Raw genomic sequence first — 18174 nt, forward strand, 5'->3', positions numbered from 1 at the left:
ATAAGAGGTGTCCCAAGGTCCTGAAGCAAGTTCAAAGCCAGGACTAGCTCCCAGGTCTCCTTATTCCTATTGATGTATTTAGTACACTCTGTTGCAGCTTTTGTGTCTTTAAGCGTGTAACCCAGATAGAATGGGGAGACAAAAAACAATCTTCAAATCCTTACCCCTACCCTGTGACTTGTAGTAATCCAAAGACTTCGTAAAGATTTCACCCAATTTCCAAGGTGTGAGGTCAATGTTCTCCTGGCTGCCTTTAAGTGGCTTTCTAGGGGCGCCTGGGTGGCTGTTAAGTGTCTGCCTACAGCTCAGGTCATGATCTCAGGGTCCTGGGATCAAGTCCCGCATCAGGCTCTCTGCTCAGCTGGGAGTCTGCTTCTCTCTTTCTCTCTCACATAAATAAAATCTTTAAAAAAAGGAGGGGAGACTTTCGAGTGTGCCCCTGCTCTCCACACCACATGGCCACGGTTTAACATCAGACTCAGCCACATTACACAAAATCCACACAATCATACCAGGTACCTCCTACCACAGAGTAAAGGGAGCTACTTTAATTGCATATTTAATTTTTTTTAATTGGCCTACAGATATGTCTACTTCTTTCACTGTCAACTTTCATCCAGTAATTCTTTAGAAAAAGAAGGCTGAAATCAACATACCAACTTTCTTCAACACTGCACATCACTGGCATGCCTTATGCATCTGGTAGTGATATCAGTATAGATAGATATATCACAGAGATCATTAAGATTTCCTATTATATTTGACAGAGAAGAAACTAAGGCCTAGAGAATGTGCTCCAGGGAAGCTAGTTCTCTCTTTAAAAATTGCTTAGTAGTCATGAAAAATGGGATCTTATTTTCAAGATACCTCCTAATTTCTGCAGCATCAGTTTCCATATCACAGTTAATCTATCAAAAAAAAAAAAAAAAGAAGAAGAAGAAGAAACAAACTTATAAAAAGTTTAGGGATGCCTGGATGGCACAGTTGGTTAAATGCCTACATTAGGCTCAGGTCATGATCCCAGGGTCCTGGGATCGAGCCCCACATCAGGCTCCTTGCTCAGCAGGGAGTCTGCTTCTCCCTCTGCTTGTACTCTCTCTCTCTGACAAATAAATAAAATCTTAAAAAAAAAATTAGTGGTAGTTGTTATTAATATCTATTTTCTCAGAATCCACGGAGTACCAGGTATAGTGCAGACTTGAGTTGTTGTACTCATGGAGTTTTCAATCATTCGGATTATTCTGTGAGCATCCACTTACCTGTTTTTCTCCCGCATACATCAAACTAAGTCACCAACCCCCACACACAAAGCAAAGCCATTTCCTGAGCATCTTTAGATTTAGGAGTATTTGTTGAGGACTTCAATGTTGTAAGTATCAGCATCAGATTTGGGAAGTATTTGTTGACAATTTCAATGTACTACATACCATCATCAGTGGTTACTGAATGTGGACGGAACTGGAAGAAGAGAAAATTCTACTGTTATTAAACAAATACATATTAGGGTTACTTTACAAAGAAAAAAAAATACTCCTCCTTCCAGAACTTTCCGAGTCCTTGAATGCAGTAAAGAAAACATGAGACCACTGACTTAACAAACGGATGACTTTATTAAGAGAGAAGGACAAGGCTGGTGTTTGCCTCAAACCATCCAGGAAAACAAGCACAGACATATACATACTTTGGTTTAAAAATTATTCATAATATTAATGTTAAACCTGATATTTAAAGAATCAAATGGGACAAAGTGTAGAAAACAAACCATAAAAACATAAGCTTGCATAGGTGAGTTAATGCAGATGTAGAACTGGCATTTAAGGGAGGCATGAGCACTGGAGAGTGCTGACGACATGACCACCTCAACCTCCCAAGACACGCGAAGTCACCAGCACCATGTTTCTCATGTTCCTCAAGGAGGTCACGAGCAGGAACGACTTGGGCTGTGTGAAGGTGAACGAAAATAGACGGTTTCCGTCAGTCCAGTCCAGATGGGTGTGCGCGTACCCACCAGTACTCAACACCAGTCACCTTTAAGGCATCCACAGAGTGTCCCTCACAGTTTCATCTAATCTCTAAATAGGCATGTGGTCTGAGGTGGCCTCTTTGTTTTCTGTCCTCAGACAGACCACTGGATTCCATTAAGGTTCTGTTCAGTTCCATGAAGTAGCTATTTCAAAGCTGCCTTTCCTTCTGGGGCTTGGCTACAAGTTGATAAGCACTTGGGTTAATATCTCACTCATTTTTTAAACATATCCACATTCCAGATGCCAAAGGGCTTCTTACCAAAGAGTGTGAAACTGCCTGGACACTATGCAATTTCTCTCTCAGGAAAGCACTTTTCCAAATTGTAAGACAAATGACAGCACCACCTCTCATTTCCTGAGCAACTTGATTGATATGAGCATACTCTTGTACTTCATAATCCAGCACCTTTTCAAGATATAATATTGTTCCGGGATGGATTCTTCCTAAGGAAAACCTCATTATAGAGAATCCTCATGGTGGAACACCATTTTTATATGCTATCTTCCCACTGTATCTCCTCCTTATCTATAATACTTCATGAAACAAAGATTGGGCTGCCTTTAAGAGGCAGGTGAAAAATATAGCTACATCTGAAAAAAGGGCATTTGGCTTTCAGGTTATAGCAAGAGCTGAAGTTACAGCCTACAGTGATTTCAGGGGCTAATTCAAACAGAAATAAAAAAAATATCTGACATCAATAACCCTCTTACTAAATTTAGTAGCTAGAAACTATTTTAGCAATTATGGTCTGAAATTCAGTGCAACAAAAATATAGCCTAAGTATGCAATGTGTAACGGTATATTCTCTTAGCTGTCTTTTTACTGCTCTTAGTCCTTGCTCTTTTGTGAAGGACATGTCCCTCAAATACCCTGTCTTTCAATTGTCCTGTTCTTTATATATGAACCTCAGCAATGAATAATGGGGCACTAAGATGCACAATTAATTCTGTCCTCATCTGAAACGCTGAAAGCAACACAGCGCCGCCTATCAAGAGATATTCAGAAGGAGAAACCCACCCTCCAATGTGCTGAGAATAAACAACAGCCTATGAAATGCAGTAGGACATGTTCCTAGGCAGTAGTCACAGATACAGAAGGGAAGACGGCGGTTTCCAGCACTAGGTATTTCTACAAATCAACATGATTATGTAGATGATTCTGTCAAATTTATGGCATCAAACACAACCTTATAAAAACACTCTGGTGTCTTCCTTCCCACAGCAAAAGTTCTCCTGGTTAATTTTCTCCTAAAAGTAATAAAATAGAAACATTCTTCACATCAAAGACTCTCCCATTTCAAGTAAAAGTCTCTGTTTTGTTTGGTTTTCTTTCTTTTTTTTTTTTTTTGTCAATGATATGCATTTAAAAACACAAGAGTGTTGGTGAAATCCTCACAAAACAGTAAGTGACTTTGCTACACAATACCACCTTTAGAAGTACCTTCTACATAGTCACTATTGAACAGAAAGACAGTCAACTCTCAATTATGCAGGGAGTGATAGCCCGGAGAATCCGGAGAGGGAACTGAATTCTCACTCTCCTTCCGCCAGCCTGTTTAGGTCATGCCACTGCTCGTTCACAGACTGAGAGGAACTCAATGAAATGATGACTCTCTCAGTGTATAGGTCAGCCATAGCTCAGTGGGAGGAAATCCAGAGTTTCTGATGGCAAGGGTGTCTGGGGATCACCTATGAATTTAAAATGATCTCAATGGAGAGTTGACAGTCATTCACGTAAAGGAAGTACAGTACACTGACCTCGGTCAGAATCAAACTGATTTAAGGCAACACTGCTCCTCGAGACATTGCTTGCAAAAAGTGCAAGCCTCATCAGAAAAGTGACTCTGTAAGAAGTGAAATTTTCCCAGATGACCCCTTGCTTTTTGACTTCTCTGGAACTAAATTTTAGTGTTTCTAACAACAATTAAATGGCAGGAGGAACAACAGCCTTGACTCTTCCCTTTAATAATCCTAAGTATCACCAGGGATAAATGAGACTCTCCGGCCAGGAATCTGGGTGACACTGAGCCCCGTGCAACATTATCAGGATAGCCTCCAGTTTGCGCCTCCCTGACCACGTTCCCTGTTATAAGCTAAAGGAGAAAAATAGGATTCTATCAACAGTACTTTAAGCAGTTATGGCTTTAAGACTAACAGGCACCACCAGCTATGAGGAGAAAATAGGACCACTTTTTCTAGTCGCTTCTCTAACTATGAACAGTAAATAAGGGACAAAGTACTTTAAAAATCTGTTTTTTCCTTTTGGCTGAAAGAACAGGTTTTGGTTATTTTATGACTGTTGCTAAAAAGCCAGTGTTATGAGAATATGGCGCACTACCTGCGGTGAAATCTACCTGAACAGTGTTCCCTTTCACACAAATACTCTTCTCCCAAAAGGGAAAAAAGCCTTTCAGTGCAAGTTCTATTCTGTTCTCAGTCCCTCGGAAAGCTGATTACACCACGGTCTCACTCCCTTTATCTAGAGGGAAGATCTTACATGTAGTCACCAGTTATCTTTCAAGAAAATCACTGAATAAATCAATTATCCTGATATTCCCCAAAGTGATTTTTATACAAAGGCAATACCCATTAAAAATCAAGGCCCTAAGATGTTAACCACTGATGTGGTAAACTGAATGCACCATATTATATAGCAGGTGTTTCCAAAGAATAATTTGGCACCAGACAAAAATTAGAGAATATTTGACAGTATTGAAGAAAAATAATTATCCATTAAAAGTTAATTATATTTATACTGAAAAGTCCGGACATTGATCGAAAGGTGTGGACAGTGTCAGCAATGAGTTTATTCACCATCCAGTTCAGCTGCAGACCACAGCAGAGAAGAAAAGGGGAAAATGGGTCCGGTTCACAATTTTCTAGAGTGAGTTCAGTGGAACACAAGGCCCAAGGTCACACACCCTGGAATATGTTGGTCGAGATCCAAGCGGCCACTGCAAATCTGAAAAGGTTTTCCTCCTGGGAAACATCTATCCGTAGCTTTCTTTTCTAATTTAGATGTTTCTCTATGATCAAAAACCGTGTCTTTTTTGCAGTTCATTAGTCTGTTGCTGGTTGTTGTAAAGTCACTCGAGAAAAAGTAATTCAAAGGTATGCAAAGTCACTTTCTAAAAATCTCAGTGTTCTTTTAAAGCGTATGCACCAACTGTCCAGTCTCTGGCAAAATTATTACATCTAACAACGGTTTCATACTACAAATTGTTTTCAACTCAGAACACTTAATGTGACCCTTGTCTGACCTTGCTTCCAGGCAATGAGTTACAGAAAGTTAGGCTGGGGACAGAGGGTGTACACATCCTGTCACCTTATGATGAGGCTCCATACCATGCTGTGCTCACTCAGCAACACTAGCGTTAATGGGGCCTCCAGAGAAAAGTACAGAAACAAAGATTTCCAAGGCCAGGATGTTAGTTTACATCACAACATGAAAGCATAATACACTGTGGGCCTAAAAATTAAATTGCATGTGTTCCAGTGGTAGAAAGAAGAACAACATGTTTCCACATTTATATAAATATAACAAAGTGAAAAGCAGAGAATACAGTGAGGAATGTTTGGCGGTTCCTTTTAATATAGTTGTTAGTTACTTCTATAGTCTTAAAAGATAATAACTATATTATTTGAATGAGAATAAGAGGATTTAACTAATAAAAGAATTACTCTGATACTCTTTAAAAGTGTTTGCTTTACAAAAAAATAAAAAATATTTTAAAATTCTAATTTTTAAAAAACCTAAAAAAAAAAAAAGTAATGAATTTTCAATACAGCTGTTGAACTGGGTGTCACAGGGAACTATCACCTCTGGCCGCTCACTAAAACAGCTGAAACACTAACATCCAAGGGTTAAATGTTAAGTGGCCTAACATCTTTTTGAACAAGAATATCTCCAGATAGCATTTTACAGTAATAAATATGATTGGATAAAGTACATGAGAAGCAAGACAAATGCAGAATTTTTAAAGTAAATCTGATCATTGTACGAGATAGAATAATAAACATTTATGAAATAAAAATATGGCAAATGATGTTGCCCATTTGCCTATCAAAATAAAAAATACATTGTGTTTTCTGTTCTTTAAGGTTACCACAAAAAAAACTTTTTAAAACATGAAGCAAAATCACAGGGCAGACAAAGAAAAATATAGCATTACTAGAAGTCAACAAGACCTAAGTTTTGGATACTGAAAGCACCCTCTAGAATTTGACTAAGGCTAGGAACTCCATTTCGTCCGCCCTTGCCTATTTAATTCAAGACTCTGCTTTACTGATTTCATCAGGGTCATTCAAAGTCTGGTTTGTTTGTTTTTCTCTTTCCCCACTTCTCAAAAATGACTCATCTTTTAGGGTTTCTTTCTTTCTAGATTATCATTTCCCTAAAACTTGACTCTCAGCTACCTTTCACTCAAGTTTCCGCAATCCAAAAACTTCATGAAGAAAGATCTTTCTCCTTATGAAAGGACCCAAATCCACTGTGAGAAACAATTCTAAATAGCTTCCTGAATATTGCCTGACTTGAAAGACTATCCGGAAAGATACGGCAAACAATAGGCAGTTCCCAGTGAGAAAAGAATGGATTAACATCTTTTCTCTAGTCATCTACGTATTTCTTTCCTAAACAAACACTATACTGGAATGTCAAAAATGTCAGATTCATACAATGAAAAATAATGGAAAGTCAAGCTGAAGGGAAATTTATATATATACACACACACATATATATGTATGTGTATATATACAGCATGATTGCCATTTATGTTAACTAACTAGTATGGGAGAATAAGCATTTCCACAAGGTTAGGAGCTGGACAATGACTAGATCTGTCAAAGATGGCTTTAAAGGTCTTGGTACAAAGGAGTCCAATGCCATGTATCAGTAACGAATATGTAGAGCCAAATACCGGGATAAAGAACCATTTTATCTACTTCAACTTCACATGGAATTAATCTGATTACTGACAGATCGATAAAATATTTTTTGGGAGATTGCCAACAAATACCATTGTTTTTAAGCAAGAGGAAAACTTGTCAATCTATGTCCAGAAAGAATGATGGCATCACCACTTATATAAATATTTTTCCAATTCCACTTTCCTTGGCTCTATATGTAAATGTAAAAGAAGAGAAGGGATACAAAGTTTTTCACTTTTTCACTTTCAGTTGACTTTGCACAGACCTGAGTTAAAATTTCATAGAATTAAACTTTTGCCAATAAATACCAATAAATAGTCCAATGCCCAAAGGCCTCAGAAAGACCTATTAAGCAGAAGCAGAGAAAGTGTCAGAGAATGACATCTGGGCCAATTCTCCCAGATGCAAAACTGCTACAGTCCTGGTGGTCAAAGTAACATGTTCTGACTGTTCCAGGTTTTGGTCGTTTTTCGTTTTTTTTTTTTAAATACTTTATGGTTGTTATTTTTTTTTTTAATTTTCCTGAAGAATACAAAAAGCAAAATATTCTTTCTTCAATATACCATACACTAATGCACGAGAAAAAGCTATTTCTTATATTCTTTTATTCTGTATTGCATCCAAACATTGTTATACTCTGATCATAAGCTCCACAAAATTCTAACTGCTAAATAAAGCCTAGTCTCTAGATACCAGTACTCCATACCTAACAAAAATGACGTTTTACAGACCTTTTAGATACTATATCCCAAGAAGCATATGCAGCAGAGAGGTGGCCAATATTCAGAAGCTAGATTTTCTTGTACTGCCCAAGTGATCAGGAATAACCAAAATGTTTTAAATGAATTAAAATTATTTATAGTCAGAAGAACACTTGAAGATAAATCCCAGAATACAAACACAGGAGGGAAAAATGAGTGTGGAACGCATTCTGTATTATCCAGTAATGCTTGCTACAGTGAGTCCGTTCTCAAGGCAGATTCCTAGGGTTTTACTGCTTATGATGAAAACCTTGGAAAGGAGGAAAAAAGAAGAAACACCATTAAGAAAAAAACCTCAGAAACGCTCTGCTTTCTCCCTGCTCAGGCAAAATCATTTATCTTTATTTCTAGGCATGTTTTCTTTGCTCTTGATTGTAAAACATTTACATACAGAGTGGATGTGTTATTTTAGTATTATATATCAAATGTATGTCAAGGACAAGAAGGCCTCCCCTCCTAAAAAGAAGTGCATTAATTTGAGGGGAAAAAAAATTATGAGCTACTTCCAGTTCAGCCAGCCCTGGTGGGAAGTCGCCAACTGATGGAAAATGCAGTGTATGGGGTTGCTCTGATAATGTCCAACTAATTCCATCTTTCACATAATGTCTTTTGTCTGATCAACACTGGATGAATGTCTGAATGGAGAGGGTTGGGGTAAGGAGAGCTTTCTAAGGCAACCGCCCTCCCCTGGAAATTCTGATTTAATTAGTCTGGAGCAGCACCTGTACATTGATATTTTGTAACGACCACTGGGAAAAAAAATTAAAGAAGTCTGGGAAGGCGATCATTAGATTTGAAAAAGGATAATGAAAACATGACCTAAGAAATTTTAAAAATATGTTAACAAATTACAGACATCAATTAACAGTACCTAATATCTATAAAGTCTATTGCAATGTGCTTTCATGTATTTTATTTATATGATCCTGACAACACTGACACTATTAAAATCACTTCCATTTTTAGATGAGAAAATTAATACAAGAATCACACCTTTTCATTATTTCATTTTATGAGTATCAAAAATACACATAAGTGAATGTGTATGCTTGGAAGAACAGGTACATGCAACTATTCCTTCATTTTAAAGATATGGTACAGAAATAAATTAATTAAAAAAATAAAGATCTAGTACAACTTAGACCTCATATTCTTTCTTCATTTCTTCTGCCCTGATTTTCTTTTGTGTGATGAAAGTTTTGTGTGAATCGTCTATGTATGGGTGTACTCTACTTTTTATTTCTTTTAACTTTTTATCTAAATTCCAGTTAGTTAATGTACAATGCAATATTAGTTTCAGGTGTACAGTATAGGGATTCAACACTTCCATGCAACACCTGGTGCTCATCACAAGTGCCCTCCTTAATCCCTATCACCTATTTCACCCATCCCCCCCTTGCCGATAACCATCACTTTGTTCTCTACAGTTAACAGTCTGTTTTCTTGGTTTGTCTCTCTTTCTTTTTCTTTTCCCTTTGCTCCTTTGTTTTGTTTATAGTCACCCTTTAACAATCTGATGAAAGCAACAAATTCTCCCTGGAGGAAAATGTACATACAAAGACAATCTTGCATTCAACTTAAGGTGTTTTTTCTGTTTTTTCACAAATGAAGAATACTATAATGATTTCCCAAAAGGAAGGATAACTTATTTTGCCACTGTAGCAATCTATAAGACATCATTTGATTTTTTCCACCATAGTATGAAGATTATAAAAAAAAAACCTAAGCTTGATCATACATATGTTTCTTACCTTTATGAGAGGATTCTGATTTTGAAAAATGACGTGTGGAATTATGCTGGTTTGTAAAATGAGTGTAATCCAAATCTTCAGCCTCTGTCATGGTAGGTGGTGGTGGCCTGAAGGGAAGTCAGAATTTAAAGAGATATTCTAATTAATGGTGACTACAACGCCACCTCTCATTGGAATACATGGTAAAAACAATTCAGTAGAAATGCAAAACCACAATGTAGAATTCTCATCTTAGTTCCTCACCTGTTACATAACCTAGGATAAATTATTTTATCTTACTGTTCCTTTACTTTGATATACATAATTCAATAAAAACAACTATTTTCTCACACCTATTTATGAGGCACTGTGCTAAGGACTAGAGAAATAAAGATTAATGAGATACGTGACCACTGCCATTAATGAGAAATTGACTGTGTTTTGGTAGGTTTTATGAAGAAAAAAAAGAAAAAAGGAAAGGATAGAAGGGAAGTAATAAAGAAAGTTAAGAAAGGAGAAAGAAAAAGGGAGAGAGGGTGAGGTTGTCAGGTAAGGAGGAAGGACAGGAAAAAAGGAAAGGGGAGGGAGAGGACACGGGTCAGCATATAAATTCTAGAGCAAAGTCCCTTGATCCACTAGGTGGCAAAGCAGAGCTTAGAGGACAGGACAGTCATATATCGGCAACTTTTCATGCCAAAAGACAAAATGTAAAATACCGGGGAACTTTTGCTAGTCTAAAATTTTAATTATTTAAAAATCATCTTACACAGATTTTTTGCAAACATTTGGCACTGATGAAGAACAAAATCTCTCCTTTTTTTTGGCTGTTGTTTCTCAGGGGAGTACTTAAATGCTGCCTTAAAGCACAGAACCAGATGAGGTAACAGAATATGTCAAATACATAACCATGTTGTAGGATTTTTTTTGTTTGTTTCTTTTTAAGATTTTATTTGTTTATTGGACAGAGAGAGAGAGACAGCCAGCGAGAGAGGGAACACAAGCAGGGGGAGTGGGAGAGGAAGAGGCAGGCTCCTAGCAGAGGAGCCCGATGTGGGGCTCGATCCCAGAACGCTGGTATCACCCCTGAGCCGAAGGCAGACGCTTAACGGCTGAGCCACCCAGGCGCCCCTGTAGGATGTTTTTTGTAACCATATATGCAATCTGGAAGGCATAAGTATACTGCAGTTCAGAAAGTTATGATGAGTTTGGTACAGAGGGTTCTGTCACATACAAGAATAAAGACAAGTGTTCTTGCTGGGTATTCCGAGTCGGCCACAGGTCAGCACAGGCTGTAAACTTGTGTACATGCTGAGGACTGTGCTGGGGTTCTACTCAGATGATCTGAGTTAACTTTCAGGACAAGTCTGCAGGGTGGCTATCACACACATATTCTGGAGTTAGATTAGGTTGGCTGAGGTAAGTGATCCGTCCAAGCTCACACAGTTGTTAAGTGGCAGGGGTGGGGCTCAAACTCAACCGCACTTCAAAATCAGTGTGCTCTTTACTCTACTCTGCTGTGCTACACTGGTGTGTATTTTTATCAGCAGCAGGGCCTGCATTCTAGACTACACACACACACACACACACACACACACGTATGTATCTTATACTTTCAAATGGTATTTGGCTTATATTTTTATATTTTCGTGCTTTTGTTATACATATATAATTAATATATAATTAATGTGAGCATTAACAAATGATATGGTATTTTTGACTTTTCGTATTTTTCACTCTGAACTACTTGTTTTCAAATACTAGAAATTAAATACAGTGTTTCTCTTTCATTTTTGACTAACATTTGTAACATGTACCTTAAAAAAGTAGTGTTAGGAGTTAGCAGGAAGGGTTGAGACATACTATCTGACTCTAGAATTAAGAAACTCAACTTCAAAAAGAAGGTGGTTAAAGAAGTAACTTAGCCCCGGGTTGCCTGGGTGGCTCAGTTGGTTAAGCCTCTGCCTTTGGCTCAGGTCATGACCCCAGGGTCCTGGAATCGAGCCTCGCATCAGGCTCCTCGATCAGCAAGGCGCCTGCTTCTCCCTCCGCTTGCTGCTTCCCTGCTTGTGCTCTCTCTCTGACAAATAAATATATTAAAAAAAGAAGAAGAAGTAGTAGTAGTAGTAACTTAGGCCCAAGAAAACAGGATTGGTAAACAGGACGGCGGAGCTTTGTCTTCATTCTTTCATTAAACTCGTATATTAGGTGATCAAAACCCCCCCAAAAAACAAAAGCCAAATGGGACTCTCAAAAACAAAATACTACACCAAACACAAACAAACAAAAACCCATGATTACTGCCCCATCATCAACTCCTCAAGAAAAAGGATACTAAAGTGTGAAACAACACACAGACCTTCCACAAATCCACTAGGGTCTCCACAAGCTAAACAAATCAACCTAGAATGTTCTCAGTTCTCTTCCTTTCCTGCCTGCTTAGTTTTTTTGGTTTTGTCTTTTTTTTTTTTTTAAAGATTTTAGAGAGAGACAGAGCACGTGCACACAAGCAGGGGAAGGGCTGAGGGAGAGACAGACTCCCCAACAGACTCCCCACTCAGCGCAGAACCAAAGTCCAAGGCTTAATAGACCGAGCCGCCCCGGCTTCCTGTGTCTGCTGAGTTTTGATTACACAGCAAACAAATCTTGGCTTATAGCTTCCGGTGGTCCTATCAAGCTATTTGTTGCACTGGAGACAGTTGTTTTAAAGCTAAGGATATTCACATTCAAAATCAGAAAAAGCTTGCTAACCAATAGTTTATTTCATAGTTTTGGATATGTTAGGAATCAACATGGACGGGACTGGAGGAGATTACGCTACGTGAAATAAGTCAAGCAGAGAAAGACAATTATTATATGGTTTCACTCATTTATGGAACATAAGAAATCGTAGGAAGATTGGTAGGAGAAGGAAGGGAAGAATGAAGGAGGGCAAACAGAAGGGGGAATGAACCATGAGACACTATGGACTCTGGTAAACAAACAGGGCTTCAGAGGGGAGGGGGGTGGGGAATTGGGATAGGCTGGTGATGGGTAGTAAGGAGGGCACGTATTGCATGGACCACTGGGTGTTATATGCAAACAATGAATCATGGAACATTACATCAAAAACTAAGGATGTACTGTATGGCGACTAACATAACATAACAAAAAATTAAAAAAAAAAAAAGAATACCTGTTTCCTATTGTTCTCACGGAATGATTTATATGTTTAATTCAGCAATACAGCCAAATACCTTTCAGAATTCACTCAAATGTCATTTCTTGGGGCGCCTGGGTGGCTCCGTCTGTTAAGCATCCAATTCTTGGTTTCAGCTCAGGTTATGATCCCAGGGTCCTGGGATCAAGCCTGGCATAGGGTTCCCTGCTCAGCGGGGAGTCTGCTTCTCCCTCTCCGTCTCTCCCCACCTCCACCCCCCCACTCATGCTCTCTCACTTTTTCAAATAAATAAAATTAAATAAAATAAGTCATTTAAGAGGCCCTCCTAGATACCCAGACCACGCTATTTATTCTCTTAAAAATCCATGAACTTTTCATCCAAAGCATTAACATACTAACAGTTATTTATACAATTGTTTAGAATGATAAATTTCATTAAAACAAGAAACAGTTCTTTCTTGTTAACTGCTGCTTACTCTAACTATGGGCAATTTTTAGGACTCTCAATAAATATCTGATGAATGACTAAGTAGAGATATATTTCACACTCATAAGAATGCTGTAGGAACTAAATGAGATTTTTTTAAATGCTTATGTTTTTCTAAGGGAAAAATGCAAATAAAGTACCAGGAGTATTATCAGTATAAAATCCTACACTTAAAAGATTTTGGAACTTGGATGAAACTTTTCTCATTTGTAAGTGTCGAAGTTAATTCAGATCACCAACTGACTCCGCATTTCCTTAGACAGGGTAGAAAATCTTGTAATGGACAAAGAAACTGATTTTTGACCATGAATGTTACAAGCTCTACATGATAATTTGTTTTCCCTCTACTACTACTATCACTACACTGAAGTAAATTTCGAGACCTAGGAAGCTCCATGATTTTCAGTCCTTAAATCCAACTCTTTCTGTAAAAAAAGGTAACTAAATCCACCATAATTATAAAATGTGAAGAAAGAAAAAGAAAATGTGAAAGAGGAAACTATAGACTAACCAGAAAGCACATATTCTAATACTAGTTGTACAAAATCTGTAATAATAGGCTTAATTTTTTAACCATGAAATACAGATTTCATAAAATTCTCATTTTTGTTTTCTCACCTATATCTAGATCTGTATCTATACATATAATCTTTCTGTAACTGATACTTAAAGACAAATGTTCCCCTCAAGTCAAAAAAAACTTCGGTTCTACCAGTCATAGGTCACTTTCACTCATTTATGATAGCTATTTTTAATATAGGATCATTTGATTATTCATTCTTCAAAATGCCAAATATTTTTAAAGTAACTGTGACATTTCAGAAACTTGTTTTCAACTTTAATACATCTTTTTAAATAGACATTCCAGATTGGTCTATCATATCTGACATCAAAATTATTAGCATTCTAAAGAGCCCCAAAATTTGGAAGACTGCAGAAAAACCCAAAAGATTATTTTAATTCATTGACTAAAGAAAACATAATAAACTATGCCTATTTACCTACTGAGAAGAGATTAATTACTTCTTATTTTACTTGGATATTACAGGGGTGAAAATAAAGTCTGCCTTAAAAAACCTTTGACATGTGCTTAACTAAAAGTTACAAGAAGAATCAACTTTAAACAATTGATAGAATAGACGACAGTTGCCCTAAGAGCCTTACAAACCTGATGTAGTTTTCTGAAGGATATTTATCTTCTAAAAGCTCAAGGGTTTAAAAATAGAATATAGTTTTGCTTTTTTTTCTTTTTTTTTAAGTAGGTGGGCATGGAGCCAACCTGGGGCTTGAACTCATGACCCTGAGATCAAGACCTGAGCTGAGATCAACAGTCAGGTGTTTAACTGACTGAGCCATCAAGGCATCCCAAATGAATGTGGCCTTTCAAGCACACTAAATATATTCACTTTAAGTCAACAAATCTAGCAGCTTAAGTGTGGTCAGCAAGTGGCAACAGCAGTGTATATTTTTCAATGAGATAAAAGTTAATACATATATTAATAATTAGGACCAATATTCAAAGTTTTAAAAGAGTTTTCAAAATGTTAGATTTAGTGTTACTTTTGTCTTTTTGTATATAATATTCTATTCCAATCAAGTTTTGTTTTGAAAAGCAATGGAAAGCAATAAAGGACAAAAAGAAAAAAAAAAAAGGTTGCTACCCCAGAGACTTAACTATTGCCAACCTGAGGGATGAGGTAGAGAGACAGCAACTGCTCCATTAACTATGACCCAAGACTGTTTAAGAGGAGTCCTAAAGTACATACACCATAGCCACAGCTGTTTGATCTAGTGGGATTCAGAAGAGTTGCCATGTCTCAAGTAAGTGTTTGCCAAGACTTTGAGACTCACGCAGAAATGAATTTAAGCACATGTAAATGTCACACACTCACCATGAAACTCAGTGAAACTTCAAAACCTGATATTTTACTAAGAAAATGGTTAAGCTTATCCCTTCTTAGCTGAGGGCAGTGAATCCAAAGACAAGAACTGGTCCTAACAAAAAACGCATCACTCTTTATACACCCTAGTTTCTGTAAAATTACGATCTTCCTGATTTGACTTGTTCAACCCAATTTAAGAATGGAAATAGGGGCGCCTGGGTGGCACAGCGGTTAAGCGTCTGCCTTCGGCTCAGGGCGTGATCCCGGCATTGCGGGATCGAGCCCCACGTCGGGCTCCTCTGCTGGGAGCCTGCTTCTTCCTCTCCCACTCCCCCTGCTTGTGTTCCCTCTCGCTGGCTGTCTCTATCTCTGTCAAATAAATAAATAAAATCTTTAAAAAAAAAAAAAAAGAATGGAAATAAAGTTTGAGAATAATTCTGCAAGACTTGATACCACCTCACAACTGCCAATTTCTTGATCTCCTCTCCAAAGAACACTCTTCTCAGATAATCCACGTCTCCTTACTCACCCCAAAGTCAAGTTCCTCACTCCCCTTTTCAGGGGGCATCTTACCGTGCTGGCCTGTCATTCTTAGGACGGTGAAGATCATCACTGTCTTTTGACTTTGAGTGTGCCGACTTAGTTGTTTTTGGCTATGGACAGAAAAGAAAAAAAAAAAGGAAAAGAGAAAGAAAAACACACAGAGAAAACAGCAAACGGAAAGACTGTTAGGTTCAGAAAATATCTAAATCATGTCAAACTCTAGTAATTTCAACTTACTTATATTCAGTTGAACAACAATAAGATATTTTTACATATGGCCACTGAGAGATTAAAAAATTAGTCACAAACGTATGTTGCAAGCGGTCAGCGCAGCCAGATGAGTGGGCTAACTACACGTGAACATGCCCCCCGACAGCAGTGTGCCTGGCTACCCATTATGAACATAATAGCTACACAGCAGCTGACGAGAGCATCCAGAGTCTATGGAATATATGTCTGTACTCTTAAAATTACTTCTGAACATCTGACTTGGGGATGGTGATTTTCAAGCCAGGAAACTAAGGAACATTCAATCCAACCTTTTGTGTGTGTGTGTGTGTGTGTGTGTGTGTGTGTGTGTGTGTATGTGTATATAAAGATTTTATTTATCTATTTGACAAAGACAGAGCCAGTGAGACAGGGAACACGAGCAGGGGGAGTGGGAGAGGAAGAAGCAGCCTCCCAGCAGAGGAGCCCGACGCAGGGCTCGATCCCAGAACGCCGGGATCACGCCCTGAGCCGAAGGCAGACGCCCAACGACTGAGCCACCCAGGCGCCCCTCAATCCAACCTTTCTAAGAGAAGAACTATACCAGCACCAATGACAGAATCTAGAAATTAAAGAAGTCCTGATACTTGTTAGAAACGTGGCTTTCCTTTTTCACTTGCCTGACTTGCAATTCTTAAAAATACGTACTTCTTCATGGTTGACCTAACAAAGAATCTGCGTAATTCCCAGGCAATTATTTGTAGCTGAAGGTACACAGCAGAAGCATCTGAGAGCCCCTGTACTAAAATGAAATACATTTGTTAAGAAAAATCCTGAAGTACTAAGAGGGTAAAAGAAGGAGAGACCTATGCATAATTAATAATGCTTCCATTTGTTTTCAGACTTGACAACTGTCTGAGCAACAGAAAACAGCAGAGCAATGCTATTATCATGGTTTCTACATCCTCTTTTTCCCTCTAATCAGTGCTGAGACTGAGACAGAACCAGAGACCCAAGGGAGGAATTTGTTTGAGAGAGAGAGAGAACAGTGCTAAACATCACTATGCATGGATACACACCCTAGCTGCACCCTCCCAGACCTAGCACGAACTCCCTCCCTGAAAAACCTTTACTTTAGGAATCTCCTTCCTCCCTGCAACTCTGCTGTTCTTCAGCCAGCTTGACCTTGTACTTGTTAGCTGCCTACACCGTCCTGTTTGTCCTCCTAAATTATACAGTATTATGAGGAAAATGTATCTTCGTCCTTCCCTGTTAAGTCCAGAGTGCTGCACTGCCCAGAGTAACTAATGAGCAAAGTCTGTGAAACTGGAGTTGCAACCATCACGTACAACAATGACATTACTTTGCAGCAGAATAAACTGCAGTCACTAACTATTTTGTCTAGTGTTTCTGATTAACGAGGGGAAGACGACAGTCCAAGCTCATGCTAGACAGTTACTACACTCTGACATAAGCAGTGGTTGCTGGTGGTATCTGTCGGTCTGCCATGGATCAAGTTAGGTCAGGGAAAGAGAAATAATGGGCACATGATCACGGACGGACAATACAAGCACACAGAGAAAGTAGAGCGAGAAAGAAAAGGCCACTGGGGAAACAGGAAAGAAAGCATGTGAAAATACTACATTCTCCTTTAAGGTAAATATCAGTAAAACTAAGATTGCTCATGACCAGAGGCTCAACTCTGATTGCTCAACCTCAACTGATCTTAAAATGAATGGAATGAGTTTTTCAATCTTAGCAGTTACCTTTTCATAGTTACTTTGAAGAATTAAGATTTTATGTAATGAAATCACTTTTGCAAATTAGATCTGTATATGCAATACAGATAATTTGCATATCCTAAACACAGTTGCAGAACTTACCCCGAAAGCAAAGTCCCTGCTGCAAAAATCAGAAAAACAATAAACAGAACTTACCTTCCAATCAGGGTCATGTTTTCTTTTGTCCAAAGATGATTTCTCCCGCTCCTTGGCCTTCTTGTAAGCTTTCTTTTCTTCAGCCATGAGAAGTCTAGCGATTTCCTAAAGAAAATCCAGTCAATACCATTAATTGCAGAGTTGTGGGCAAAAACTACTGGGACATTTCTAAAGAGTACTGGCTGAACAGACTCATTAACCAATATGAACTCACCTCATCCTGGGCTACCTGAGCTGCTCTCATGTCCACCTGGGTAGCCTAAGGTATAGAAAATACACAAAAGGGTAATTTGAGTCTATGTTGTCCATTTTAAAAAATCTTCCATAAAAATAAACTGGTACTTCAAACCAGTTGTAAATTAACATCCCCAAAGTTTAGTTGGTATACTTTCACCAGCCAGAGCAGGGGCTATTTTTATCAAATTCCATAGCAGATTACTAAAGGATTATCTCAACTCAGTAACAGAGAGACAGGGATATAGAATTCTGTTGCTAATGCTTATTCAGTAAGTAACA

General features: G+C 38.2%; 1 protein-coding gene across 2 annotated transcripts in view; it reads right to left on the reverse strand.

Moving 5' to 3' along the window:
- Positions 1–1591: 1591 nt before the first annotated feature.
- The window catches only part of CCDC50 (coiled-coil domain containing 50), a 70791-nt gene continuing 54208 nt past the window's right edge, over positions 1592–18174 (reverse strand). For both annotated transcript variants that reach the window (XM_011229395.3, XM_011229396.3), the window contains 5 exons: positions 17873–17917; positions 17659–17763; positions 15545–15624; positions 9466–9572; positions 1592–7964 (listed from right to left, as the gene is read on the reverse strand). In XM_011229395.3, the coding sequence (XP_011227697.1) occupies positions 7945–7964; positions 9466–9572; positions 15545–15624; positions 17659–17763; positions 17873–17917 (357 nt within the window). In that variant the 3' untranslated portion in view covers positions 1592–7944. The remainder of the gene's footprint in view (positions 7965–9465; positions 9573–15544; positions 15625–17658; positions 17764–17872; positions 17918–18174) is intronic.

This window comes from Ailuropoda melanoleuca, chromosome 1, assembly GCF_002007445.2.
Source record: "Ailuropoda melanoleuca isolate Jingjing chromosome 1, ASM200744v2, whole genome shotgun sequence".
In the NCBI taxonomy this organism is placed as follows: domain Eukaryota; kingdom Metazoa; phylum Chordata; class Mammalia; order Carnivora; family Ursidae; genus Ailuropoda; species Ailuropoda melanoleuca.